Source organism: Psammomys obesus, unplaced genomic scaffold, assembly GCF_907164565.1.
Source record: "Psammomys obesus unplaced genomic scaffold, mPsaObe1.curated_primary_1811, whole genome shotgun sequence".
NCBI classification, from domain to species: Eukaryota; Metazoa; Chordata; class Mammalia; order Rodentia; family Muridae; genus Psammomys; species Psammomys obesus.
Window position 1 is genome coordinate 24,458,204 of NW_026595981.1, and position 24,846 is coordinate 24,483,049.

Here is a 24,846-nt window from a genome sequence, read left to right on the forward strand (position 1 = left end):
AAGTGGGATCAAAAGGTCTTTTAAATTTAAGGTCATCTGGTCTTCCGAGGACTACCAAGGATACGTAAGACCCTGTTTATAGAACGACGTGGCGGACACATCGGTACCTCACTTCCACCCTCTCAAGCGTGCAGCGCGCTCCCCAGGACTCCGCAAGGTTCCTTGCACTGGGTTCTCCCCGGACCAAGCCTTTAGGACGAGATACACAAGCTCCTTCCAGGCCCTAACTCCAGACGCCTTCCCGCCCCCTGGAGGCCTCAACTTGACACACGGGAGCAAAGATTGGCCACACCAACAGAGGCTCGTCTTTATTGACGTTTTCCTAGAGGCTGACACTGGAGAGCAGAGGGGAGAGGTTAGGACAGGGACAGGTCAGACTCCGGACCCACCCCGGAGAGCTAGAGCTGTGGTTGTCGCGGTCGGACAGCGGCGACCGGGGCAGGGACGAGGCTCTAGCTCTGCGCCTGCGCGGCGGCCCATGGTCAGGATGCCGGCTGCGTGGTTGCCGTTGGCCTGCAGGAGGCGCTGCAGCCGGCCCTGGAGGCCTGCGGGTCCAGGTCGCCGCTTTCCCAGAGTCAGGATGCCCGCCGCGTGGTTGCCAGCGCCGTGCAACAGTTCGTAGAGACGGCAAGAGCACGTCTTCTGGCGACAGCAGTCGGGTAGAGGCTGCGCGTCCACCCCAAGCGACAGCAGCGCCGGCGGCAGCAGGAGCAGCAGCAGGAGCGTCAGGGCGGCCCAGGGAACCTACAGGGGACAGAAACAAGGTGAGAAAGGGTTTCACTCACTCCACACCCAGATGGCTTGGAACCTTTCCTTGCCTGAGGTCGTGCCTGGCTGTCACAGAGCTTCCCGTGTCTGGTTCCTTTGTCAGCGCATCCTTCAATACAACTGAGCCATCTCCTGTGGGAAGCCCTCAGACTTCCCCGGATAGAATAAGTTTGTCCCTTGTAAACATATTTAAGGGCTTACCCCTCCACCTGCAGATGTCGGGGTCTGTCTGTACCGGAACTTACAAGCTTGATGGAAACAAAAGGTTTATTCAGTGTGGTCCTTCCTTCTGTACACAGAGCAAACCTGTTTTGTTCCTTTGCTGGGGAAAGTGAACCACTGAGGCTTTGGACCAGTTTCTCACCTTCTTGGGACAGCCCTTGCTCACCTACAAACTAGGCATTATATCCCTACTGCCCAGGGCTGCCGGGTGGAAGACATAGCTGACCAGTGCTAAAGCATCAGGAATACACGTGCTCAGTAAACATGAGCCCCTACAGAATGGCATACCCAGTGTTAACCAAGCAGGCTGGTTGCCAAGAACCCACCTAGACTCCTGTCTCAGTGATCATCACCGGCCCAGGCCCTGGGCAAACACTCTAATGACCTTAGTGGTTTGATGAAGCTCATTCCGGTTCCTAGCTCTTTACCTTTGTAGAAGGAAGATTCATGGTGTCGGGAGGTCAGGGCAGGGTAGTCTGGAGGGACGCTGTCTTCAGTGTAGAGCTCCAAATACACAGGAAGTCTGAGGCCGTCTTCTCCAGTGGCCTGCTTTCAGGGACTGGGGGTTTATAGTGCTCCGAGGTGTGTGTGTGTGTGTGTGTGTGTTGGGGGAGACACGAGCACTTGAGACCAGACAAAGGCATGTCTCAGATTAGCATCATGCAGGGGAGCCGTCTCCAGGTTGGACCCAAAGAATGGCCACCCTGTCCCGGGTCCCCCCGCTTGTCTGTCTGCCTGTTCCTTGGAGATGGGGCGGTCTCTGGGTACTAATGAGGTTACCTCGAACCCAGGAATCCGAGTTCACAAAAGAGGCCTCAGCTGAAGCACTGCCTAGAGACAAAAGGGGAGGGGGCAGGTGCTAATTAGGGGCAGAAGAAGTGGCAGCCTGAGAACCACTGGCCATGGTATGTTGAGGGTGGAGGAGTAGGGGGGGACCTGGGTAGCATGCTCCCATCACCTCCTACTCCTTGTCACTGACTCTGGAGTCCATTAGATTCCAAGGCCCTTTTCCTCCATGGAAACAACTCTTGAACTGTCCTTCCTTCCACCCCTACAGCTCGCCTTTTCTTCTGTTCCTTTCACCAAACTCCTCCATGGAAGAAAGTCTTGGAAACTTACTGTGGGCAAGGTGTGAGAAAGCCTCCAGACCTCAGTTCTGGAAGCTGGTGGAGAGGATAGTCTTACTCCACCATCTCTAGGACCGAGCCATCATGGAACAGGGTGTGGGAGTGATGGGGGTGGGGGTGGTAAAGGACTCATGCTACCTCCAGGATGTAGATCAGTTCTGCGTGGTTGTATCTCCATGGGTGCAGGGACAGCAGTGTGCCTAGGATGTGACTCCATTTTCTATTTTCTTTCTTTCTTTTTCTTTCTCTTTCTTTCTTTCTTTCTTTCTTTCTTTCTTTCTTTCTTTCTTTCTCTCTCTCTCTCTTCTTTCTTCTTTCTTTCTCTCTCTTCTCTTTCTTTCAAAGATTTATATGTATGAGTGCTTTACCTGTGTGTATGGATCTGTTCCTCATGTATGCCTGTGAATGCCAAAAGAGGGCTTTGAATCCCCTGGAACTGGAGTTATGGATAGTTGTGAGTCACCAAGTGGGTGCTGGGAACTGAGCCCAGGCCCTTTGCAAAAGCAATAATTAATTACTCTTAGTGGAGCCATCTCCCCAGCCTGCATGTTCCCACTTTCAAAGAGCATGAAAGACTGGGTAGGGTGACCTGTGCGCTCAAGGATAGCTCAATGCAGAGGAGGGACTACTCAGATACCAGCAAAGATGAGACAGCCACTTCCTTCGGGGGGGGGGTCCCTCAAAGGCTTTGCCTGAAAAGTAGCTTCCATTACGTAGGTAGGGGACAGAGTATGGCTGAGAAGGGACAAAGTGAACAAATGCTTGGATGTGACAGTGCTTGGCTCACAAGGGATGTGGGTGTCATAGTTTCTATGGGGCTAAAGGGAGAGGTAAGGTGGCTAAGACTTTCCAGGGCCTTGTGTACCAGGCTGACAGTCAGTGGTGGTGGATTTTAAAAGGTTAATGTGGGACTGACTAGGGAGGAAGTGGGAACCCACGGGTGGGGATATAGGAGAGAGAAAAGATTCAGAGGCGGGACTGAAAGCTGAATACTGAGCTGGACTCCAGGAGTTGCTGGTCTTGGCCTCCTAGCCCTGAGACTTAAGCTTTCTCGCTGCTATGAACGCTATCTGCAGGTGGCTCTGAGGCTCTTTGCTACTGTGACACTTTGTGACTTGAAGTATAGCTTCCTCCTTATTCCTCATGGAAGTGGTTTGTGCAGGCCAGGCCAGGAAGGAGCCCAGTGCTGAGAAGCTGGCAATTGCTCCTTCACCTTCCAGCTGTGCTTGGGACGGGAGGGCAGAGGGCATCTGTATGCTTGGTCATGTCAAACTGTGGTGGGAGGCTTGAGGAGTTCCTGTGTGTTCACACTACTGGGACTAAACTAAGCCAATGTGCAGAATAGGTGAATCTCAGGGCGGAGAGGGGATGGATGGGTGGGCTTTGGAGGGGAGCCCAGACTTTGCCTGAAGCAGCATGGATAGGACCTTAGCCGGTGTTCCCAAAGTGGGGTTCAGAATCTGGGTATAAGGGTTTTATTTGGGGGCCTGAAGAAATGGTTCAGCAGCCAAGTACTTGATGTTCTTACAAAGGACCTGGGTTTGGTTCCCAGTACCCACACAGAAGCTCTCAACTGACAGTAAAGCCAGATCCAGAGAATTAACTATCATTTTCTGGCCTCTGAGAGCATTTGCATACACCTGGTGTGTGTGTGTGTGACACACACACACACACACACACACACACGCACACACTCAGATAATATAAAATAAACACAGGCATTTAAAAAAGAATTTTATTTGGAGGTTGGTCCAGGGAGCAAAAGGACAAAGTGGGCAAGGGAAAGGATGGAAGGAAGGGGCGAAAGCTAGTGTGAGTATTAAACACTGGACTGTTCCTGTGGGCTTGCAGCCTCATGCTCTCAGGAGACTGTGCAAGACCTCAGACCATGAGACAGTGATGCTGAGGTCTTTATTCATCTGCTCCTGGAGCATCCCCTACACTTTCAGCCCATGCTGTACCCTGGTCAGGCACACGAGAGGGGCTGAGACACAGCAAGCCACCAGGGTGCATCGGAACTCCTCAGCAGCATCATGTAGGGTAGGCTGAGGGGGACAGCTTTAGGACACAGACAGGTTCTGCTGTAGGCCCAAAGCCTGCACCTTAAAACTTGCCAAATGAATCTAAGGCCTTCCTAAGATCCAATGGCTCTGATGGGCCAATATTATGTGATGTCTGGTCCAGGACTCAACATCCAGAGATGCCCCAGAGAACAGTGAGGTGGCCAAGGGGAGCCTGGCTGCCCTGGTTAGGATATCACCCTCTTCTGCAGGAGCTGGGCCAAGTGCCTGAGCCTGAGAACCCGAGGCATTTCAGGAGGGAAAGGAGAGGAGGGGCTGGCCGAAAGTGCTTCCCGGAGTTCTTTGAAGCTCCCTGGCCCCACCAGATGGACTCTGGCAGGACCCACACTGCCCCGAAACCGCAAGGACTTGTAGTGAGGGGAGGTATCCTGAAGGCAGTGGTCAAGCTAAGGGCAGAACAGTGGGGTGAGGCTGTGAGGAGGTGGCCATATCCAAGGCTACATGCACTTAAGATTTTGGTGTGGAAATGCGTGTTGTGGGACCCATGCTCCCTTCCCCAGATTCCCTGAAGGGGACGCTCTTGTCCCTGACACTCCCTTCCCTTAAATCTCTCATCTCCATGACTATTGGGGAAGGGGGGCTTGTAGAGCAAAAGAGATTTAGAGTCAGACCTTGGTCTTATCATTTACCTTGTCTCGGTTTTCTTCGGATAGATTCCTCAACCCCCTCAGCTCCACGAACACCTCGTAGTGTGGGGCGGAACCCTCACAGGAGTCTGAGGACAAAGCCACCCAAACAGGTACTTCCTGAGGACAAGGTGGCTCCCAGAGCCAGCACCCTCTGCCTTCACTTCTTCCCTAGTCTAAGGTTCATGGGGGGGGGGGGGGGAGGCGGGGAAGAAAGGATTCTTGGTGGCAAGTAGCAAACAGAGGAGAACCTAGAGCTCCTAAACAGGAGACAGGTCGGGAAAGAAAATGGGTGGAGACTGTAATGAGAGAGATGGGAGTTATACATAGAGAGGGCCTTTTGTTAGGAACCGTGGGGAAGGGTGAGTTTCATGTCCTCCCTAGATGTCTCTGGTCAGGGTGAACATGGGTTGGGGGATAGCAGGAGGCAGGAGCTGGTAGAGATGCTTACCCAGAATGCTGCTCTCCACACAGACATGGTCCAACAGCTTGGCCCCTGGCCACTGCCCCACTGCTTGGGCCAGGGCCACAGAGAACAGATTCTCACCAGTAACTTCTCCTCGAACACTCAGGGTCTGTCCCAGCCTGAAGGAAGGAGGAGGGAGTGGACCCAAGGCATAGGGACAACCCCTCAGCATCCCCTGGGGTCACCTACCTGCCGGTGAACCTGACAACAGGACACTGATTGTAGGCACCAACCACCTGTACCACGTCACCCAGGCGGCACCTGATGAGTAGGTTAAGGGGAAGAGTGAGCTTTCGTCTCCTCCCAAGGGCAGGGTCTCCATCGGAGGTGACAGGGGCCAGTAGGGGATCACCTTGTCAGGTTGGTATGGTCAGTCAGCACCAGCTCATACTCTCCTTCCCTTTGGGCATCAGTAAGAAGAAGGGTGGAGGCTGCCTCCTCTCGGGTTCCTTCCTTGATTGGAAGCAGCTCAATAAAGGGGGGTTCAGGGGGCAGAAGATAGACCCCTTGGGGTTGCTCTGGCCACAGGTTTAGGGCCATCACCCCTACAGAAAGCAAAACAATCCCGTTGTTGTCAACCTCCTGGTGCGTTCCTTTCTTCCAGGCCACAAGCAGAAAGCAACGCCTCACTCTGAACGATAGCTCCCCTCCTCTGAGCATCTGGTCCTCCTGCTACAGCCTTTCTGGACACCCCCAGGTCCACCCTGCTCCCTCCTGGTCTGGACTGGGTGGAGGCAGGCTGTGGTTCTGCAGGGAACAGAGCTGGAAACAGATCCTGGTACCTCATGAATCTGTGTGAGATGCTGTATCTCAGTGAACCTTGGCATGCTCAACTGTCAGTCAGAGCTAGGAACCCATACCAGCCCCGGCACTGAGGAGGATTCAAGAAGGTAAGCGTATGCAGCTCTATGCATGTCAGCTAGCTGTGTGACCTCTGGCCCCAGCTCCACCTGCACCCAGTCCCCACATCATGCTGACCTCCAGCAGCAGCATAAGCAGGGGAGAAGAAAGCTAGCCCCTGGCACCACAAGGCCCGAAGGGCAGCCACAGCTTCTGCTTGGCCTCCTGCATCGAGAGTCACCGCCACCTGCAGCTTTGGCCAGAGACGAAGGGCCAGTCCTCGGGGTCCCTGCTCGAGGGCCTCCTGCAGTTCAGCTGCTCGTCCGGGGAGCGGCGTTCCTAGCTCCCCAGCTGCCATGGCCTCCGCCAGTTCTTTGCCGTCAGCCTCCAGGCCCACAAAGACATCCAGGAGCTCCACTGCAGTCCTTGCCTCCAGCACCCTCAGCCCTGGGGATATCAGTGCCTCCAGCAGCAGGGTCCGGGCGTCCTTGGCTCCCACAGGGCTCACCCGGCCCAGGGCATCCCCGAGCCAGGGCACAGAGTAGGGCCAGGGGGATGTAGGGGTCACACAGGCAGTACTTCCTGGAGCTAGCACTTCTGGGTAGGCCTTGTTTAGGGTTACTAGACCCAGCAGGGTGGCCTGGAGGGAGACAGGAAGGACTTCGGACTTCAGAATCAGACCCTAGCTCCCGCTGTGAGCCTTCTGTGTACATCCTTTGGTGAGGGTCTGCTGCTGTGGGGTGGGGGTACCTCTGTTTACCTGCAAAGAGGCCTCTCCATGGTATTGGGGTAGGGTAGGGGGCAGGAGCTTCTCTTCACTTTCTTCCTCCTGGATGTGGCTGCTTTTGGTCAATGGGAGATGATTCCGGAAGGAGCTCATGTCTGTAAGCACATCCCCCGCCCCCACCCAAATACAAGAAACTCCTCAGGAAGTGAAAAGACTGTGGAGACCCTCATGGAAGGAACCCAGAAAGGACCTGGGAAGTGGAGTGAGGGCTTGAACTGGACCCAGCAAAGGAAACTCCATCCTAACAGGAGTCAGGTGTAGGCTGTGGTAGGGCTCTGGGCCAGGCCACAGGGTATTAGTGGTAAATGAAGGGGCGTTTTGGGTTGTAGAATCTGACTGTCTTGTGGGTTATTGTCTCTCTTTGGGCACCTCCCCAAGGTGCCAGAAACACACCTCTGTTCTCCTTGGGGAGAGAGCAGAGACCCCGAGCTCTCTTCAGACACCACATAAGGGCCTGCTGCTGGCTCTGGTCCACACACAGTGTCCTCTGCTTCAGTTTCCGCTGCTGCCAGGCAGCTGCCAAGCCCAGCGCCCCCCAGGCCATCCGGTGCTGGAGGCCGAGCAGCCAGGATGGCCTGGCATCCCGAGACCTCTGCTGCCAGAGCATGGCCAGCGGGGGCAGCAGCAACAGCAGCAGCAGCAGCAGGAGCAGGAGAAGCATCTCCAAGCAGCTCCTGGGAGAAGAATGGAACAGAGTGTGGCCCCTGGGAGGATAACCAGGTCACTCCGCCGCACACAGAAAACAGAGGAAGAATGGGCCAGGGCCCTGCTGGGCAAGCGGTACGGAGGAGAGACCCTCAAGACGCTGGCATCCTACTAACCAGCATCTTCAATCCCCTATCCGTGTAGCTGGAAGAACAGCCTGAATAGCTGCTCCCTGTGAAGGCTGAGCACAACACAGGGCATTTTAACCCACTCCCAAGTGACTCTGCTTTCCCTCAGGATCTTGCCTGCCCTGGTCCCCTTTCCCCGCTAGAGCCCAGGGGATATATGCATCCGTCACAGCCCATTTCTGCCTACTTTCAGCACCCGAGATCCCTTCTGGTCCCTCAGTGCCTCTAGTCTCTGTACACAGCAGGCCAGAAAGTTGTGGTGATGACTTTAGAGGGCAGGGCTTGGACAGGAAATCCGGCCTGACTGGGCGGACCTTGGTGGGTCGGGGAAAGGGTGGGGTGTTCTTAAAGAAACAGGTCACCTAAAGGGTTGAGAGCAGGCTCAGGTTGGCAGATGAGGGAGTCAGGGCTATGGTAGCATGAAAGAGAAAGGGAGGTGGTGGGAAGAGTACCTGCATACCTGCACTCCATTCTGGAGCAGGCTCAGACTTGAAAACAGCTTATAAACCACAGTTGTGGAGGTGTGGTTGTGCACACCTGTCATTCCAGCCCTCAGGGATTTGGCAAGAGGATCTGGAGTCATCCTCAGGTACAGAACAAGTTCAAGGCCACCCTGAGCTTCACAGAGATCTTGTCTTAAAAAAAAAAAAAATCCTAGGGCTGGAGAGAAGGCTCATAGGTTAAGAGCACTGGCTGTTTTTCCAGAGGTCCTGAGTTCAATTCCCAGCATCCACAGGGTGGCTCACAACCACCTGTAATGGAATCTGGTTCCCTCTTCTGATGTGCATGAAAGCAGTGTTCATATACATAAAATAAATAAATCTTTAAAACATATGCTAGGCAAATATGTTATCAGTTTAGCTATATCTTCAGTCCCTGTGAATCACAGCTTAAGACTTTTTTTTTTTTCCTCTTAAACTAAATATTATTTCTTTCTGTTGTTGGTGGTGGTGTTTGTTTTGTTTTGTTTTGTCTTTACAGGACAGGGTTTCTCTGTGTAGCCCTAGTTGTCCTGGAACTCACTCTATAGACCAGGCTGGCCTCGAACTCAGAGATCTGTCTGCTTCTGCCTCCCCAGTTCTAAGATTAAAGGCATGCACCACCAGTACCTGGCCTCATTGTAGTTTTAATATACACTTATGAATGATGATCATCTTTCCATGTATTTATTGCCCATATATAGGAAAATATCTAGTCATATAACTTACTCACATTTGAACTGTTTTTCTTTCTTTCTTTCTTTCTTTTTTTTTCCTTCTTGCAAGAATCTCTTGTAGGCCAGGTGTGGTGGCTCATGCCAATAATCCCAGCATTCTGGGAGGCAGAGGCAGGCAGATCATTGTGAGTTTGAGGCCAGCCTGGTCTACAAAGTTAGTTCAGGACAGCCAAGGGTACACAGAGAAACTCTATCTTGAAAAACAAAACAACAACAACAGCAAAAATGAATGTCTTCTATACTTTGCATTCATGCCTCCTGATGTATATTTGGCTAAGTGCCATATTTTGTGCCACCGCCATTCATTTTCTCAGGATGTTCTTGAGGGTCAGGAGCTTTACTTCTGAAGATGCTTTTCCACTCAGAAGCATCATGCTTGCTGCTACCATTTTTGTACCTGATTTTAGGGGAGAGTATATAGGTTTTTCACCAGTATGATGGGAGCTGTCAGATTTCAGCATCTTCTTTTTTTTTTTTTAACTTTTATTAATTATACTTTATTCATTTTGTATTCCCCCATAAGCCCCTCCCTCCTCCCCTCCCAATCCCACCTTCTCTCCCCCTTCTTCACGCATGCCCTTCCCCAAGTCCACTGATAGGGGAGGTCCCCCTCTCCTTCATTATCATCTTAGTCTATCTTCAGCATCTTCTTAAATGGTGCTACTGTTAGAAAACCAGGCATGACACCCCCAAAAGTCAGCAGGAACTAGTGACACTCCTCCCCCTAAAGTTACCAGGAACTAGGCCATAGATCACCAATTCTAGGTCATAAAATTCCCTACCCAAGGAACAGCCTGAGGATAATCACAAGAATGGGAAGGTATCTTATCTCAGGGTGGGGGATCGGTTCTGGGCAGCCCACCAACCTTGTAGTAGAACATTCCTGGCACAGAAAATACCTAACATTCCTGAAGACTGTAGATAGCTTGCTCATTGTTAGGTTAGCCAATCACCTTGTAACAAGTTTGCCCTTGCTGAATGTCATCCAGTTGTGTAACTGTTAAACCAGGACTTCCTCTCTGATCCACTGAACTGGTGATGACCCAGCTTAAGCCCAGATAAAGCTCTTTGCTCTTGCATGAATGGTCTGGCTCCTGGTGGTCTTTGGGGACCTTAAGATCTGGGCATAATACTGTTTTTCTTCTCTCTCTCTCTCTCCCATCTAGACAGGGTTTCTCTGTGTAGCCTTGGAACTCACTCTGTAAACCAGGCTGGCCTCAGACTCACAGAGATCTGCCTGTCTCTGCCTCCAAGTGCTGGCATTAAAGGTGTGGGACACCACACCTGTCCTCACACCTGGCTTTTTGCATGGGTGCTGGGCATTCAAACTCTGGTTCATATGCTTCAGACAGAAAACATTTTGCCAACTGACACACCTCTCTACCTCTCTGGTTTGTTTTGTTGTTGCTGTTTGTTTGTTTGTTTGTTTGCTTGCTCTTCCAGACAGGGTGTCTCTGTATAGCCCTGGCTGTCCTGGAACTCACTCTATAGACCAGGCTGGCTTCAAACGCAGAGATCCAACTGCCTCTGCCTCCTAAGTGCTGGAAGGAAAGGTGTGTGCCACTACTGCCCAGCTGCCCAGTTCCCTTTTTATTGTTAATTATATTGATATGCAAATAGACTCTCATATGCTAAGCGAATTCTGAATTATGGGGATAAATCTGGCTTGTGGTTCCTGTTATATGTTGATGGATTCAATCTGCTAGCTCAGGATGTTTGTGTCCATCTTCATGAGTTGTGTTGGTCTTGTGATGCCTTACTCTAGCTTTGTCATTAGGACAATATTGGTTCCATGGCATGATCTGAAAAGTGTCCATACTTACACTTTCAAAAAGTTTGTGGCAGCTGGAGAGACGGCTCAGCAGCTAAGAGCACCTGCTGCTCTAGCAGAGGGCTCAGGCTCAGTTTCCCTTTGAATCCAGGGGATCTGATGCTTTCTTCTGGTCACTGTAGGCATAAAACTCACACAGTGTGTGTAAACACATGCAGGCAAAACCCCCCGCACTCATAAAATTAAATACATATTTTAAAAACTTAACATTTTAATTATTATGTCCTGCAAACTCCCTTGTCCTGAGATAGGCTGGTCCCCTGTCTCTGGAATGGAGATACAGAAGAACAGCAAAGTAGCTCCGAACTGAAACATTTCCGACAAAAGTGTTGGCTCATCCCATTGTAGGATAAATAAATAAATAAATAAATAAATAAATAAATAAATAAATAAGGCATTTTTGAGCAGGAAGCCAGGAGCTCACTGATGGAGAATAAGGCCAATCAGGAACTCCATTTGACTGCCTCAGCTCGCCCACCCCATCTCTGTTGGCTACTCTCCTCATCTCTGCTGGATGTTATGAACGGCTGCTATGATGTTTGCTATGTATCTGCTACTTGTTATCTATTCATTGGCTTTTGCTTGCTACATACTTAATAAACTCATTCAAACCCCAAGTGTGACTACTGTAGCTAGCTATTACAGAACACAGGGTCCCTTGGGATGGCTTCAAACAGGTTACTTCTGCTCCTCCTGCCTCCACCTCCCGAATGCCGGCAGGCATTTGAGGCATATACCGCCAAGGATGGTTATGCTGGTCAACCATGGAGCCGCCGTGTGCATGCTCGGTAAGCACTCTGCCAGTGCAGATACATCCTCAGTGCATAATGGGCTCAGAGCCCTCTCTGCCCGTTACCTTTCTTCCCAGCCATGCCCTCCCACCCCCACCTCCGTCACCCTGAGAGAAGCATCTACCTCGGACAGTTTTTGTTTTACTTCTTCTTGTGCTGGGGATTGAACCCAGAGCTTTACTGCACAAGAGGCAAGGGGCCCACCATTGAGCTACAGTCCCAGCCCTTAGAGGAACATAGAACTTGATGACCATTTCTCGTGCCTCAAACTTGGGAATAAGTCTAGATTTCAAACCATCTTCCAATGTTGGTTGTTAGGTTTGTGGCTGTGCTTTAAGCCCACAGCTGTGGGTGTCCACATGATGACCATCTTCTCTTGGAATGGTCTCCCAGTGTTCTCTCGTGGCTTGTTCTGCCTTGCTCGGAGCTACACACACTGGGACTGCAGTAGGAGTTTTCTTTTTTTTTTTTTTAAACATTTATTTATCTATTTATTTATTTGTGTGTATGTGTGTGTGTGTGTGTGTGTGTGTGTGTATTTGCCTACGTGAATGTACATGGAGCACATGCGTGCCTCAGGCTCTTGGAGGCCAGAAGACAGTACTGGCTCTCCTGGTACTGGAGTTTACAGATGGTTGGAAGCCACCATCTAGGTGCTAGGAACTGAATCCAGGCCTTCTGCAAAAGCAGTGCTTTTGTGTTTTTTTGTTTGTTTGTTGTTTATTTTTGGAGATAAAATTTCTTCTCTGTGTAGCCCTGGCTGTTCTGGAACTTGTTCTGTAGATCAGGCTTTGAACTCAGAGATCTGCCTGCCTCTGCCTCCTGAGTGCTGGAATGGAAGGTGTGTGCCATCACGGGCCAGTTGCAGTAAGTGTTCTTAGCTGCTGAGCCATCTCCAGCTCAACTTAGCCCCACCATCTTTTTGTTCCTTTGTTTGCTTGTGTTTTATTGTTGTTTTTGTTTTTATTTTTCAAGATAGTCCTGGCTGTCGCAGAACTTTGTAGACAAGGCTGGCCTTGAACTCACAGAGATCTACCTGTCTCTGCCTCCTGAGAGCTCAGGTTAAAGAGGTGCTGGCTGCCACCACCACCACTCGGCCTCCTGACTTCCTTTTTTTGAGATAAGGTCACTTGTTGCCTCGACTGGCCTTGTAATTATCCAGCCAAGAATGGCCTATGAACTTCTTCTCCTTCGTTTTTTAAGTTTATTTATTTATTACATACACAACGTTCTGCCCCTGCAGGCCAGAAGAGGGCACCAGATCTCATTATAGATGAGTATGAGCCACCATGTGGGTGCTGGGAATTGAACTCAGGAACTGAACTCTGGAAGAGCAGACAGTGCTCTCTTAACCTCTGAGCCATCTCTCCATCTCTCCCCCGCCTACTTTTATGTCAACTTGACACAAGCTAGCGTCACTGGAGAGCAGAGAGCCTCCATGAGAGAAAATGCCTCAATAAGACCAACCTGTAGGCAGGCCTGTAGTCTATCTTCTTAATTAGTGACAGCCCGCTGTGGGGAGGGCCATCCCTTGGCAAGGTGATGGTCCTGGGTTCTGTAAGAAAGCAGGCTGGGCAAGCCACGGAGACCAAGCCAGTGAGGAGCACCCCTCCATGGCCTCTGCCTTCAGATTTCTGCCCTGTTTGACTTCCTCCTGTCTCCTGAAGGACTTCCCAGCATGTGGCTACCATCTTTGATTTGACCCATGAAAGACTTCCTACCGATAGGACCAGTATCTGTAACCCGACCTCACATAACTCCATTCACCTGTGTGATGGGCTTGGCAAAAGAGTGACCTTCATCCTGCTGCTCCTTCACAATTATTCCCGATGATAAACAGAGCTGTGGAGGTGGAAGCCAAATAAATCCTTTCCTCCGAAACTTGCTCTTTGCTCACGTTTTTTCATCACAGCAATCGTAACCCTGACTAAGACATAAAAAAAAAAATGGAAATCTGGTCATTCCAAACTTGAGATTTCACCCCCTACCATCTCCCTCAGGCAAAGTTCAAACTCAGCCAGGCCCATGAGGTCCCTTGGTCCCCTGCCTGTCTTATAGCTTCATCCCCATCCAAGAGACTTCCCACGGCATGGCCTCTGGCCCAGGAGCTCCAGAGACTCTGAGGAGTGGGCAAAAAAAACCTCAGCCTATATTGCACCAGCCTTCCAGAAGATTCTGCCACACACTTAATGCCCTGGCTCAGGCTTTCCTCTAAGCCCGTCTACCCTTCACCACTCCTTCAGGCTGAATGCCTCTTCCTTCCTAAACTCCTGTTTGTCCAGAGCTGGCCCAGACACTGGGCTGCTGATGCAGGCCTGGTACTCTGAAGGCTGAGAAAGGAAGACAGTGACTTCAAGTAGGGCCTTAGACCTTGTCTTGAAAGAAAGAGGGGCCATAGCTAAGTGGCAGAGTGCTTCCCAGGAATGCTGAGGCCACAGGTTCAAGCCCCACCACCACAAAAGAGAGGAAGAAAGGCCAGCTCACCCTCCCATGACTCTTTGTTTCTTTTTATTTCATAGTGTTGGCAGGAACCAACGTCCTGTCATTATCACCAGTTCCCCGACATGGTGCCAGGCTCAGGGGAGAAATCTGAACACACTCAGGGCTAGCTCTCCATCAGGAAGAGTGTAAGGAGACGCTGAAATTGCTATCACTCCAATTTCCCAAACATTTCCCAACAGGAAGGTAAGTGACGCCCTTGTCTGCCATCAAAGCCCATGACATGTCACCCCCAGCTGCTGAGTCCCAGCTAGTTCCCCTTCTTAGCATCACACTGATGACTGGAAACTTTTTTTCTGTTAAAGCCACCCTCCCTTTCCCTTGACACGTGATGGAAAGGAAACAGGACCCAATATCGTCCTTCAGAAGACGCCTTTATTGTAACATAAAATACACAATTTTGTGGCTGCCCCAATTTATACACAATACTTGTTTGGTGGCTATATACTAATCTGCCTCGACACTAAAATATGTATCTGAAATAAAATGTTTAAAAGAAAAATTATAAAAGAATATTTTGCTTGTAAGAGCCACTTTGAATCTCCTTCCACCCCCCACAGAGCCCCACATGCACACCACACCCAAAGCTGAGACTTTCCAGGACTCTCGTGTGGGTGTGCAAACAGGCAAGAGGTGGGTGGAGACCTGCCCTCACCTTGTCTTTGTGTGCAGGAGTGGAGGCAAAGAGAGAGACCAGCATGCAGATAGAGTACACACCTTCCAGTTAAAAAAAAAACAAACGCTCCCCTCTCCAGGCACAGCCTCAGGAAATCCAGGGTAGCTTGGTAACTGTGTGGAAACCTTACAGTTTGGCACCTGCTTCTCCAGCCCAACTTGGGAGTAAACTCGGAAACTTCCGGGGGTTCCAGGCTGCTCTGCTCTCCCCAGGCCCTGGGGCCACGTCTACCGTAAATCTAGAAGTTTGTCAAGTCCACACCCTTGTGAGGGTTACAGGGGCAAATGGGCCACTTGACTGACAGGTGGGGAAGAGTCCCTTCAGCTTGGGCTCCCCAAGCAGTTCCAGCTTCCTCCTGAGGGGCCTCACCCCTCCTCTATCCATCGAGCACCTGAGGCAGAGAGGCTACCGCCAGGCATAGAAAAATCAGTGTACAAAACCAAGCCAAGGCAAACAGCAGCTTTTAAAAAGTCATCTTCCAATAAATAATTTACTACACAGGAGTATTTTCCTTTAACGGTAAAACACTGATAAATTCAGAAGTTATTTTTTGTAAAAAAAATATGTTTATTTACTTGCGTGTATAAAAATAAGGTTTTGGGGTTCCTCTCCTGGGTGTGGCTCCACCTTGGTTTGGGAGAGGAAGCCAGGGAGGGCTCTGCAGGCCCGAGTGGTACCCGCTCTCTGCCGGCCCCTCTCTCTGCTTGCCCACTGCAGCCCTTTCCTTCCTTCTGGTGACGCTGCAGAGGAGACTGTGGAACAAAATCGCGCTGAGGCTTTCATTTTGTTTCTACAGCTTTACCAGACTTCCTAGCAAACCTGCTGACTGCAATTCCCCAGCTCCCAACAGCACCCAGCACCCCACGGTGGCGGCTGCCTGCTTGGCAGGCTAGCCCCAGGTGCAGCTCATGTTCCTACTACCTAGTCCTCAGGACACTATGTAACACTGAAGGAAAAAGAGGTGGTCTGGGTAGAGAGGACCCAGGACCTGATGCAGGAAGAGAGAAATTTGATGTCAAATTAGGGTGCGGATGGGAAAAACACAGAAAGGACCTGATTTCGAAACAGAAACACCATTGGACATTTGCAGAAAGCCATTATCAACAAGCTTCGAGAAAAGCCTTGGATGTTGTAGGCACAGCCTCACCACAAGTACAGGGCGGGGAAGGGTGGCACAGACAGGCCACATCAGTGTCGGGACCGGGCACACCACACCACGCTGGCAGAGCCTGGGGCATCGCCTGTAAGCCCTGGGCCGGGTGGCCTTCCCTCCTTTCCACTGTTTGGTTAACATATCCACTTGAGCACACACACATAAGCTGAGTGGCAAGTCTAGAAATGGGGACTGAGAGAGCAGGGGGCAAGGAGCCAGTGTCAAGATGGGTTAAGTGGTAGAGACAGCCACCACCCATCTAGAAAACCCTGTGAGCACCCTTGCCCCAGCACTCTTCATTCAGCTTCCCTTTCCATCCCCGTGTGCAAAGGGGACAGGGGACTCGTGAGGCACAGGCTTTCTCCGTCAACAGACAGTCATCTACACTTCAGAAGACAGGCAAAGACAATGACAGCGTGGACTATGGACTGCCTGGCAGCGGAGCGGAGGCTCCCTGGAGAGGGAAGGCTTTTTCCTCCCTTTGTCCTTCTCTTCAACAGTCTCGTGTCAAAGTTCAGCCACCCTTAAGACACATGGACAGGTTCCAGGGTTCAGGGAAGCGACGGCCTGTTCTGCACAAGGTAAAAACAAGCCCGGCTTTGCCCTGGTGCTGCAGCTTAGACTGGACAGCGAGGGGTGGAAAAAAACCAGTACGTGCAAACTCCCACACACACACACACATACACACACACACACACACACACACACGCCCTTCAGTGGTGCCACGATGCACAGAAACACTAACGTCACAACTACTATTGACACTTCACATTATGATATTGTTTCCAAGGAGAAGCGACTCATGGAATTGAAACATCCACAAGGAGTCCCTCCAGGAGGACGACGAAGCTGCAGGTGGTGAGGTCCAGTCATGACTGTGCGTGAGGGATCCACTGACTGTCCATGGGCCGGCCTAAGAGCTCTTCCACGCGCCGTGCCACGTCCATCGTGTCTTCCAGGTCAAAGTCCCCATCGGTATCAAGGACGGAGTCGGGGCTTCAGAGGGAAAGACAGATGATGGGGGGGGGGCAAAAGTTATCAGAGGTCATCTGAAACCCCACAACCCATCACGTGAGACACCTGTACTGTCCCTTTTACCTAGGCCCTCACTTGAAAGACCTCCTGATAAAATCCTTTGCTGGCTAGGTCTATAGGCAATTAGACCTCGATACCCACCCTAGCTGCCCTCATCCAGACTCCGCCCAGTCCTTAAGACACAAAGTGTGGCAAATCTCCATCTTCAGAGAAGACAAGCAGATGCCATGTGCTTACGCCCACTGGTGATTTAAATATCTGGTAGAATCTCCCCTTCCTACAGGCCAGAGTCTGGGCCTAGGCTGGGTGAGGTAAGACCCAGAGAACCTTCAGGGTCCTTTGCCCCCAACTCTGGGCCTCGGCAAGTCCAGCCTAAGGCTAATGGCCCCAGTTCCTCCCGTGTATGGCCCCGAGATCATGACCTACTTCTGTGGGTACATGTTGTAGTGAGCCTGAGGACACACTACTGGGGACGGGGCCTGGTCCATGTAGGTGGCGCCGCTCCCAGCATCTGCGGATGCGTTAGCAAACCTGTAGAAGGAGGCAGAACACAGTCTCGGCCAAATGGACTGCAGGAGGGGTTCGGGGACGCCTTCCTGTCTTTTTCAGGACGTAGGAGGCTGGAGCCCAGGGGCCTGGTCACAGCATGGCTGGAACACAGTTCCTTCTCAAAGGCTAAGCCAGCTCTACTGGGGGGTTAGGGATGCTAGACTCAGCAGCAGAGAGTGATGGGTGGGCGCTGGGGGAAGGCAGCAGGAGAATAGAGCTGGGCCCTGGACACTTACTCGGGAACTACTTGCTTGATCTGCGGCTTCACGTATCCGTCAGCTGCTTTTGCTGTGGGGGAAGGGGGCGGAGAGGGGGAGAGAAGAGCAGTGAAAAACCAGACTCCTCGGAGACAGCTTCCTCAAGAACCCATCTTTTCCTGGGTCAGAACAAAGCCACCTAACCTCAACTCAGGACACGACATAGCAGGTACCATTTCTGCGCTGGGAGGCCTGCTGAAGAGGTGCAGCAGCACTCAGACCACAAAGGGAGCTGTCTTCCAGGCTGGCTGGCGTGCTTCAGAAAGTCCCACAGAGAGAAGGCGATACCGCCATGCACGCCTACTCAACTGCTAGTGGTCTATGTATTTGTGAACGTAATTTTTTTTTTTCTTTTGAGACAGGATCTCACTATGTAGACCAGGCTGGCTTCAAGCTCGCAGAGGTCTGCCTGCCTCTACCTTATGAGTTCACGACTATTGCCTGACTCTTTGTCTGGTACCGGGGCTGGAACCTGGGGCACTGTGTATACGAGGCCAAGGCTCTACCACCAATCCGCATTCCCAGCCCTCTTTTCACTTGTGTTTGGGGACAGTGCGCGCTGGCTTTGAATTCCCTGTCTACCCCAGGCAAGTGTTGTACTTTTGGATCCTCCTTCCTCGGCTTCCCAAACTGAGATTAGAGGCCTGTGCCTACAGGACTGATTGGAAAATAAAAGCCTGAAAGATTCACAGTTGGAGCTGGCAGGACAGCTCAGTGGGTAAGTCATGAAGCTTGATAACACAAGTTCCATCCCCAGACAGACACACACAGACACACACACACACACACACACACACACACACACACACCCGGAAAACAACAACAGCAACAAAAAAAAACCACAACAGATTGGGTTTCTATGTAGAAGTCACAGGACTTTGTACTTGAGAAAATAAATCTTAAATAACACAGAGAAAATACTTTCTATATAAACGTATCAATAATAGATTAACATATTTTCTTGTGTATGTGTGTACACATTTTCACGTGTGTGGATGCATGCACATACCTGTGCCCATACCTGTGTGTGCCTATGCATTTGGAGGACAAAAGACACCTTAGGCGTCATTCCTTAGGCACTGCTCACCTTTTTTTTTTTTTTGAGACAGGGTCTCTCATTGGACTGGAACCCAATGAGTAGGCTAGGCTGGCTGGCCAGCAAGCCTCAGGGACCCACCTGTCTCTATCTCCTCAACACCAGGATTACAAATGTGTACTGCATCGCCTGGCTTTGTGGGGGCCCTAAGTATTAAACTCACAGTGAGTACTCTACTGACCAAACAGTCTCCTCAACCTCAGATTAATCTATTTTCTATATAAAAATATAACTTCAAAAAAAAAAAAAAAGGAAGAAATACAAACATGGTTTCCACAGAAAAACAAAATTACAAATGGCTAGGGCTGGCCAATGGTGGAAGATGAATTTAGGCTCAGGAGCTAAACCAAGCCAAAATACCAGCTTGTCCACCTCCCAGTCATGTGACCTTTGACAAATTATTTTTTCTATGCCTCAGTTTCCTTTTATGTAAAAGAGTCATACTTTGCAGAGTTGGTCGGAGGATTAAGTGAGACACTGCGGTTGTTTGAATAAGAATGGGCCCCACGAGCTCATGTATTTGAGTGCTTAGTCAACAGGGAGCATACCTGCTTGGCAGGATTAGAAGGATTAGGAGGTGTGGCCTGGTTGGAGGAGGTGTTACTGGAGGCGGGCCTTGAAGTTTCAACACTCCATTCCAGGCCCAGTCTCTCCCGTGTCTGAAGATTAGGATGTAGCTTTTAGCTCCTGCTCTAGCGTCATTATGCCACCATGTTCCCTGCCAGGATCATAACAGACTCATCCTCTGAGACTGTAGGCCATCCCCCAATTAAATGCTTTCCCAGCAGTTGCCTTGGCCATGGTGTCTCTTCATGGCAACAGAACAGTGACTAAGACAGAAATGTGTTTAGGAAAATTCCTGGCACAAAGAGGCCTTCAGCAAATGCCAGCTGCTGCCACAATGTATTATTCTGGAATTATTAATCACCATATGTAAAGGTTGCCTAGAATCGGAGAAATACACATAAGGCTTATGAGGTACCATTTTTATGCCAACCAGACTGGCAGACATGAAATGGAGGCTATCCCGTGGCTGGCAAAAAGACAGAGAAGCAGATGTCTGTGAGGAAATGTGAATTTGGCTTTTTGAAGGCAGTTTTGGGGGAGATGTATCAAAAAGTTTACGAATCATATGCCCTTTGACCTATTTCTGCTCAGGAATTTATCCTAAGGAATAACTGAACAATATATTTGTACTAGGTTATCTCAATATCAATCATAAGTGAAAACAAAATAAATTTAAGTAATAAGAATCTTAATTACCTAACCCTGAATACAGTCCAGAGTCACTATGTAATGGAATCCTGTGCAATCATGAAGATGATGTGGTGTGAATGCATTACTGACCTGTAATTCTTTAAAGTGAGTGTGTGTGTGTGTGTGCGCGCGCGCGCGTGCGTGCTCGTGTGCTTCTAAAATCAAGGAGCTAAGGATTATGCATAGTTTGACCTTTCACCCTGGCCTCCACTACTGAGGTGCTCTGGCCCCAGTTCCCATCACTAGCTAGCTTCCTGCTTGGCTGGAAGCAGCCTCCTGGCTCTGGGGAGCTTTCAGCCATCCCAGATGTACTTATTCTCTCAGCCTAGGAAGTTTGGTCCCTTGGTCTTTGCAAAGCCAGCTTCCTTCCTTTGTTCAAGTCTATTCACATGTCACTTCCTCAGAAACCTCCCCCGACCAATCTCTAGAGAAACAATGCCGGCCTCCTCACCACTTCTCCATCCTCTCACTTTTACTTTATTTCTCTTAAGAGTATCCACTGCTAAGTGAAAGGCGTCTCTGCTGACTCGCTTGCTGGTTTCCTGCAGCCTCCACACAAGAAGCTCCCAAGTACTGGAGGAGAGGGCAGAGCACACGTCTACAGAATGTTGAAGAATGCCACGGAGCTGTTTACAGAGGCTAGACTCTAGTCTTTCTTAACAGATCTGTGTATTGCCCAAAAACTTTACGATAATGTGGAATATTGTGCGCAGGAATGGTGTTGTGCAACTTTAATCCCAGCATCCAGAAGGCGGAGGCGTTTTCATTGACAAATGTTGCACAAGGGCTCACATGTGTTCTGGGTATTGCTTGAACTCCAGTGTGGTGCTGTTTGGGCCTTTGTGCATGCAAGAGATTTGCAATGCACACACACACACACACACACACACACACACACACATACACACACACACACACGTACACATATAAATGAAGGCATGTGCACACACACTAGCAAAAACGCAAACAAAACCGAAACGGAGGTCAGTACAAAACCCACTGCATGTGGACACTCACCGGTGGCAGGCTCGCACGGGACCGGTGTGTAGTACTTAGAGTACACTTCATCCTTTGGCCGATCGGGAAACACGTATATGAGGTAATTCAAGTCCCCCAGGCGGTCGGCCAGGGACCGGATAGAGAAGTCTCTAGTGGTAAAAGGCATCAGATTCCAAAACATTCTCTCCTCTAGATCAATAAACAGAACAATCACATTCTAACCATGGTTTCCAAATGTGAGATCTTAAAATCCACACACTGAAAACGAAAGCCCCGTATAAAAGTCAAGCTAACGGAAATGTTCATCTGCAAATTGCACGGGCTGTGGAAAGGGACTTCTTAAGTGTCTTGGTGTATAAGCAGATGCACACATGACTTCCCTAAAGACCTGGCGATCTCGGTGGACTCAAGTTCAAGTAGAGTCTAAAAGAAATAGCACTGGGCCTGGAGAGATGGCGAGGCAGCCAAGAGCACTTGTTGTTCTTGCAGAGGACTGGGGTTCAATTCCCAGCACCCACAAGATGGTTCACAACCATCCATAACTCCAGTTCTAGGGGATCCTACTGTCTCTTCTGGACTCTGGGCACTGCATACATGTGGTGCACAGACACACATGTAGGCAAAACATCCACACACAAAATAATAAAATAAAATGAGAAAAAGAAAAGAAGTAGCTCTGAGGGACCCCAATCTTATTCTCTCAGAAGCACGCTCACAGCCAGAGAAAGCCTAAGAGCTAGTATAAGCTGGAAGAGTCTTCAAAAACACAAAACACACAAACTGGCAAGCCAGTCTACTTCACCGTGAGGGCCAGACTAAGGAAGGGGCATGCATTCTTGGGTGGCAATGCTCAGCGGTGACACCTTACATTAATTAGGGAATCGTGGAGTCATGGATGGCTGAAATGAGCTCCGGGCTGAGTAACAATGAGGCGAACCTTTCAAAAGGGAAGTGGCTGCGACTCTGCCCGCACCCCTCCTAAGGCTGCACATCCAGCATTTCCCATAATGAGATTGCTCACAGTCGGCTTTACGAGCAGCTGTGTCATGGCGAGACTAGGGATTCCTGTAATTGGGTCTGTCCCTCACAAACAATATGTTCTCAATAAGATGTGTTAAAATCATTTTGTGGCAAAAGCAGCTAACTTTGGACTCAAGGCCAAAATGAGTCTCGAAAAGGAAGGGCAAGGCACTCACGAGAGTCAAACTTCCAAGCAATGGTGATGCCTCCGATTTCGGAATCGCTGAATCTCAGCAGGAAGGTCCCATCTGGCTTGTTAATGAGTAGGTCATGGGCCTGCTGCTTGTTCACGAAACCCAGGATGGCCCTGGATTAGAGTTAGAGGGAAAGAGGGTGACAACGACAGAGAGGAGACCCTCTGTCATCCAGTATTGATTTAAGCAGCCTTAGCTGCTTGGGAGGCTGAGGCAGGAGGTTTGCTTGAGCTCAAGACCAGCCTTGGCAACATATAATGAAAATAAATAACAATAAAGGTGATTCTCACCCGTCATTCCAATGAGGCTTGAGATGTTTTTTTAACACTTCCATCACACCGTCAAACCACTGCCAGAAAGTATAATTCCGTCCTGGCAAATTCTCCTGGTTGGAGACACAACAGTGAGAAAGCCAGAGTGACAAGGCCAGGAGTGGCGGCACATGCTTGTAATCCCAGCATGCGGGAGGCAGAGGCAGGGAGATCACTGTTAGATCGAGGCCAGCCTGGTCTACAAATCGAGTCCAAGGCTACACAGAGAAACCCTGTCTTTAAAGCCAGCGTGACCACTGGAATATCAGCTGCATGTAGGACACAGGCACTTCCCAGTCTGCCATTAGCAGACAGTGGTACTGAATTCTGTGCACAGTCCCTCCTCATGCAGCCTGCTAAGGGTCAGCTTGTTCCAAGTTAACTTTAAATCTAGATGTCACCTCGGAGGTACACAAGACTCAGTGGCCTTGCTGTATGTGAACCCATCCCTGGTCACAGAGAACAAGATGGCCAAGAGGAGAACAGGAACTCAGGGACAAGGCCCAGATGCCCAAAAGGACCACCTGCCAGGAGGATGGGACTGAATCCTGGGACCCAGCTACCGGACAATAAAACTGAACTTTAAATTGATTTATTGCCCTTTTCTGGTTCTCTATAAAAACGCACAAGGAAAGGATGGGAAAGGCAGATTTGGCTCTGACTTCCCAGATTGTCAGCCCTCTGAATAAAGTGAAAAGCTTCGAACCCTGGCTTGCGCTTGCGTGATGGACAGCACAGGGGGCTTACAGACACTTTACATGAAAAGCAAACATCTCCACTGTCAGAAGCATGCAAATGTCCCTGCCTATCTGCCTGTTACCAAGTAGTCTTACAGCCCCATGGAGGAGAAGGGAGGAGTGAGGGGCAAAAGCTACAGAGCTGGTACCAATCCCCAGGGGACCCTGCTACACCTCCAGCTACACCTCCAGATTTGGTGGACTCACCTCTGGCTATTTCTGACGTGTGTGGCCTTTGACAAGCAGCATCAGTATCCCCTGGGAGATTCTGAGAAATGCACTTTTTTTTTTTTTTTCCAGGTCCACTTTGGACCTGCCATGAATCACAGCCTACACTTTATCAAGATGCAGGGTGAGTTTGTAGATCTGACCTGAATTAGATCACACTAAGCCAAAGAGAGGCTGACGTCACACACACATTCCTAGTAATTATCAGCCAAGTACAGTAACCAGGTTTTGTGGGAGGCAGGGGCTTTACCACAATGGCAAAGATAGACCGCTGAGTCCTGTTTCCCCGACCTCCTCTGACTCCCAGCAACTGTGAGCACACTCAGACGACCCAGAAGCCAGTGGCTCTCTGGATTGAGGGCACCTAAAACTCTGGGGTGCTGACACAGCAGGGAGAATGCAATCACAGATTTGCCAGATGTCAGAGGAAATGTGCCCTTTGTCCGAATCCCCTTCTAAGGGGCTTAGGGTCCCCAAGAAGCATTCTACACCAGAGCTGGTGGGACAAAGCTGGAGCTTGGCTTATGTTTGCTTCACTGATTCCTTTGTGAAGGAAGAAATGCAATGAGTGCCCATCAGGCCCAGCTCGCTGACCCTACGAAAAGGTGTCACTCTACATTGAGACCCGACTAACTCTCAAGGTGTTTCGGTGGCTTTGGGTAGTTTATGAGAAATACGAAGAACAGGGGCCCTCCACAGGGAAACGCTGGCACTCAAGCAGTTGGAAAGGTTAGAGTCAGGGTAGCAGGGGGCCGGCCACTCACCCGGTTGAACTGGGACCAGGACACGGACATGCTGCTGTAGTCCTCAAGGTGGCTGTTGCTGCTGTTGAACAGCTTCTGGGCCAGGAACACCAGGTTCTCCTTGGTCAGGCCCCGGTTGCTCTGCACTTCGGCCTTGAACTTCATGTTGAGCGCCTCACACAGCTGCGGCCACAGCACCTTATCAGGCACGGCAAACGGCACCCTGCCCTGAGACGGAGAGACGCCGGCGTATCAGAGAACGGTTGCATGACTGATGCTCTGAAGCCGCAGCAGAAGAGCAGCAGTGACTGGAAGGGGTTAGGGAGACTTGTCTTGCCAAACCTGAGGATTTTCAGACATTCGCGGGGTGTCCAGTTTTGAGAGACATACAAGGTTCTGCTAGGCTGTCCTCCTACACCACACAGCTAGAGGACCACCCCGTGCTAAGTGCGCTGGCTTGGGAGCTGCTGGCCCTGCAGTCAGACTCAGGGTCTAATAAATATC

The 24,846-nt window shown here is 50.4% G+C and overlaps 3 protein-coding genes and 1 long non-coding RNA gene across 6 annotated transcripts in view; 1 reads left to right on the top strand and 3 right to left on the bottom strand.

The window, feature by feature from the left end:
* Positions 1–286: 286 nt before the first annotated feature.
* Positions 287–1,545, bottom strand: Hcrt (hypocretin neuropeptide precursor). Its single transcript, XM_055620398.1, has 2 exons — positions 1,419–1,545; positions 287–744 (listed from the first exon to the last, which is right to left on the bottom strand). Exons 1-2 carry the CDS (start codon positions 1,437–1,439, stop codon positions 373–375), a joined length of 393 nt encoding a protein of 130 aa, XP_055476373.1. The 5' UTR covers positions 1,440–1,545; the 3' UTR covers positions 287–372.
* On the top strand, positions 705–5,959 carry LOC129686427 (uncharacterized). The gene is made up of 3 exons (XR_008721611.1): positions 705–764; positions 4,852–4,937; positions 5,895–5,959. It is a non-coding gene; the product is annotated as an uncharacterized LOC129686427 (long non-coding RNA).
* Positions 3,839–8,627, bottom strand: Ghdc (GH3 domain containing). Its single transcript, XM_055620397.1, has 9 exons — positions 7,938–8,627; positions 7,311–7,591; positions 6,891–7,012; positions 6,269–6,770; positions 5,643–5,835; positions 5,480–5,551; positions 5,276–5,409; positions 4,828–4,913; positions 3,839–4,584 (listed from the first exon to the last, which is right to left on the bottom strand). The coding sequence occupies exons 2-9, from the start codon at positions 7,576–7,578 to the stop codon at positions 4,366–4,368; spliced, it is 1,596 nt and encodes a 531-aa protein (XP_055476372.1). The 5' UTR covers positions 7,579–7,591; positions 7,938–8,627; the 3' UTR covers positions 3,839–4,365.
* A 5,817-nt stretch (positions 8,628–14,444) lies between these two features.
* The window catches only part of Stat5b (signal transducer and activator of transcription 5B), a 69,637-nt gene continuing 59,235 nt past the window's right edge, over positions 14,445–24,846 (bottom strand). For all 3 annotated transcript variants that reach the window (XM_055619598.1, XM_055619599.1, XM_055619600.1), the window contains exons 13-19: positions 24,364–24,570; positions 22,614–22,708; positions 22,306–22,436; positions 21,128–21,298; positions 17,737–17,788; positions 17,378–17,482; positions 14,445–16,912 (exon numbers count right to left, since the gene is read on the bottom strand). In XM_055619598.1, the coding sequence (XP_055475573.1) occupies positions 16,786–16,912; positions 17,378–17,482; positions 17,737–17,788; positions 21,128–21,298; positions 22,306–22,436; positions 22,614–22,708; positions 24,364–24,570 (888 nt within the window). In that variant the 3' untranslated portion in view covers positions 14,445–16,785. The remainder of the gene's footprint in view (positions 16,913–17,377; positions 17,483–17,736; positions 17,789–21,127; positions 21,299–22,305; positions 22,437–22,613; positions 22,709–24,363; positions 24,571–24,846) is intronic.

Coding starts and splice junctions, on each gene's coding strand:
- Hcrt (XM_055620398.1), bottom strand. CDS start 1,439: ATGAATCTTCCTTCTACAAAG. Junction 745..1,418: donor TGAATCTTCCTTCTACAAAG/GTAAAGAGCTAG, acceptor TGTCCCCTGTAG/GTTCCCTGGGCCGCCCTGAC.
- Ghdc (XM_055620397.1), bottom strand. CDS start 7,578: ATGCTTCTCCTGCTCCTGCTGCTGCTGCTGCTGTTGCTGCTGCCCCCG. Junction 5,410..5,479: donor GTTGTCAGGTTCACCGGCAG/GTAGGTGACCCC, acceptor TCCTTCCTTCAG/GCTGGGACAGACCCTGAGTG. Junction 4,585..4,827: donor CCGAAGAAAACCGAGACAAG/GTAAATGATAAG, acceptor TTCTGCCCTTAG/CTTGACCACTGCCTTCAGGA.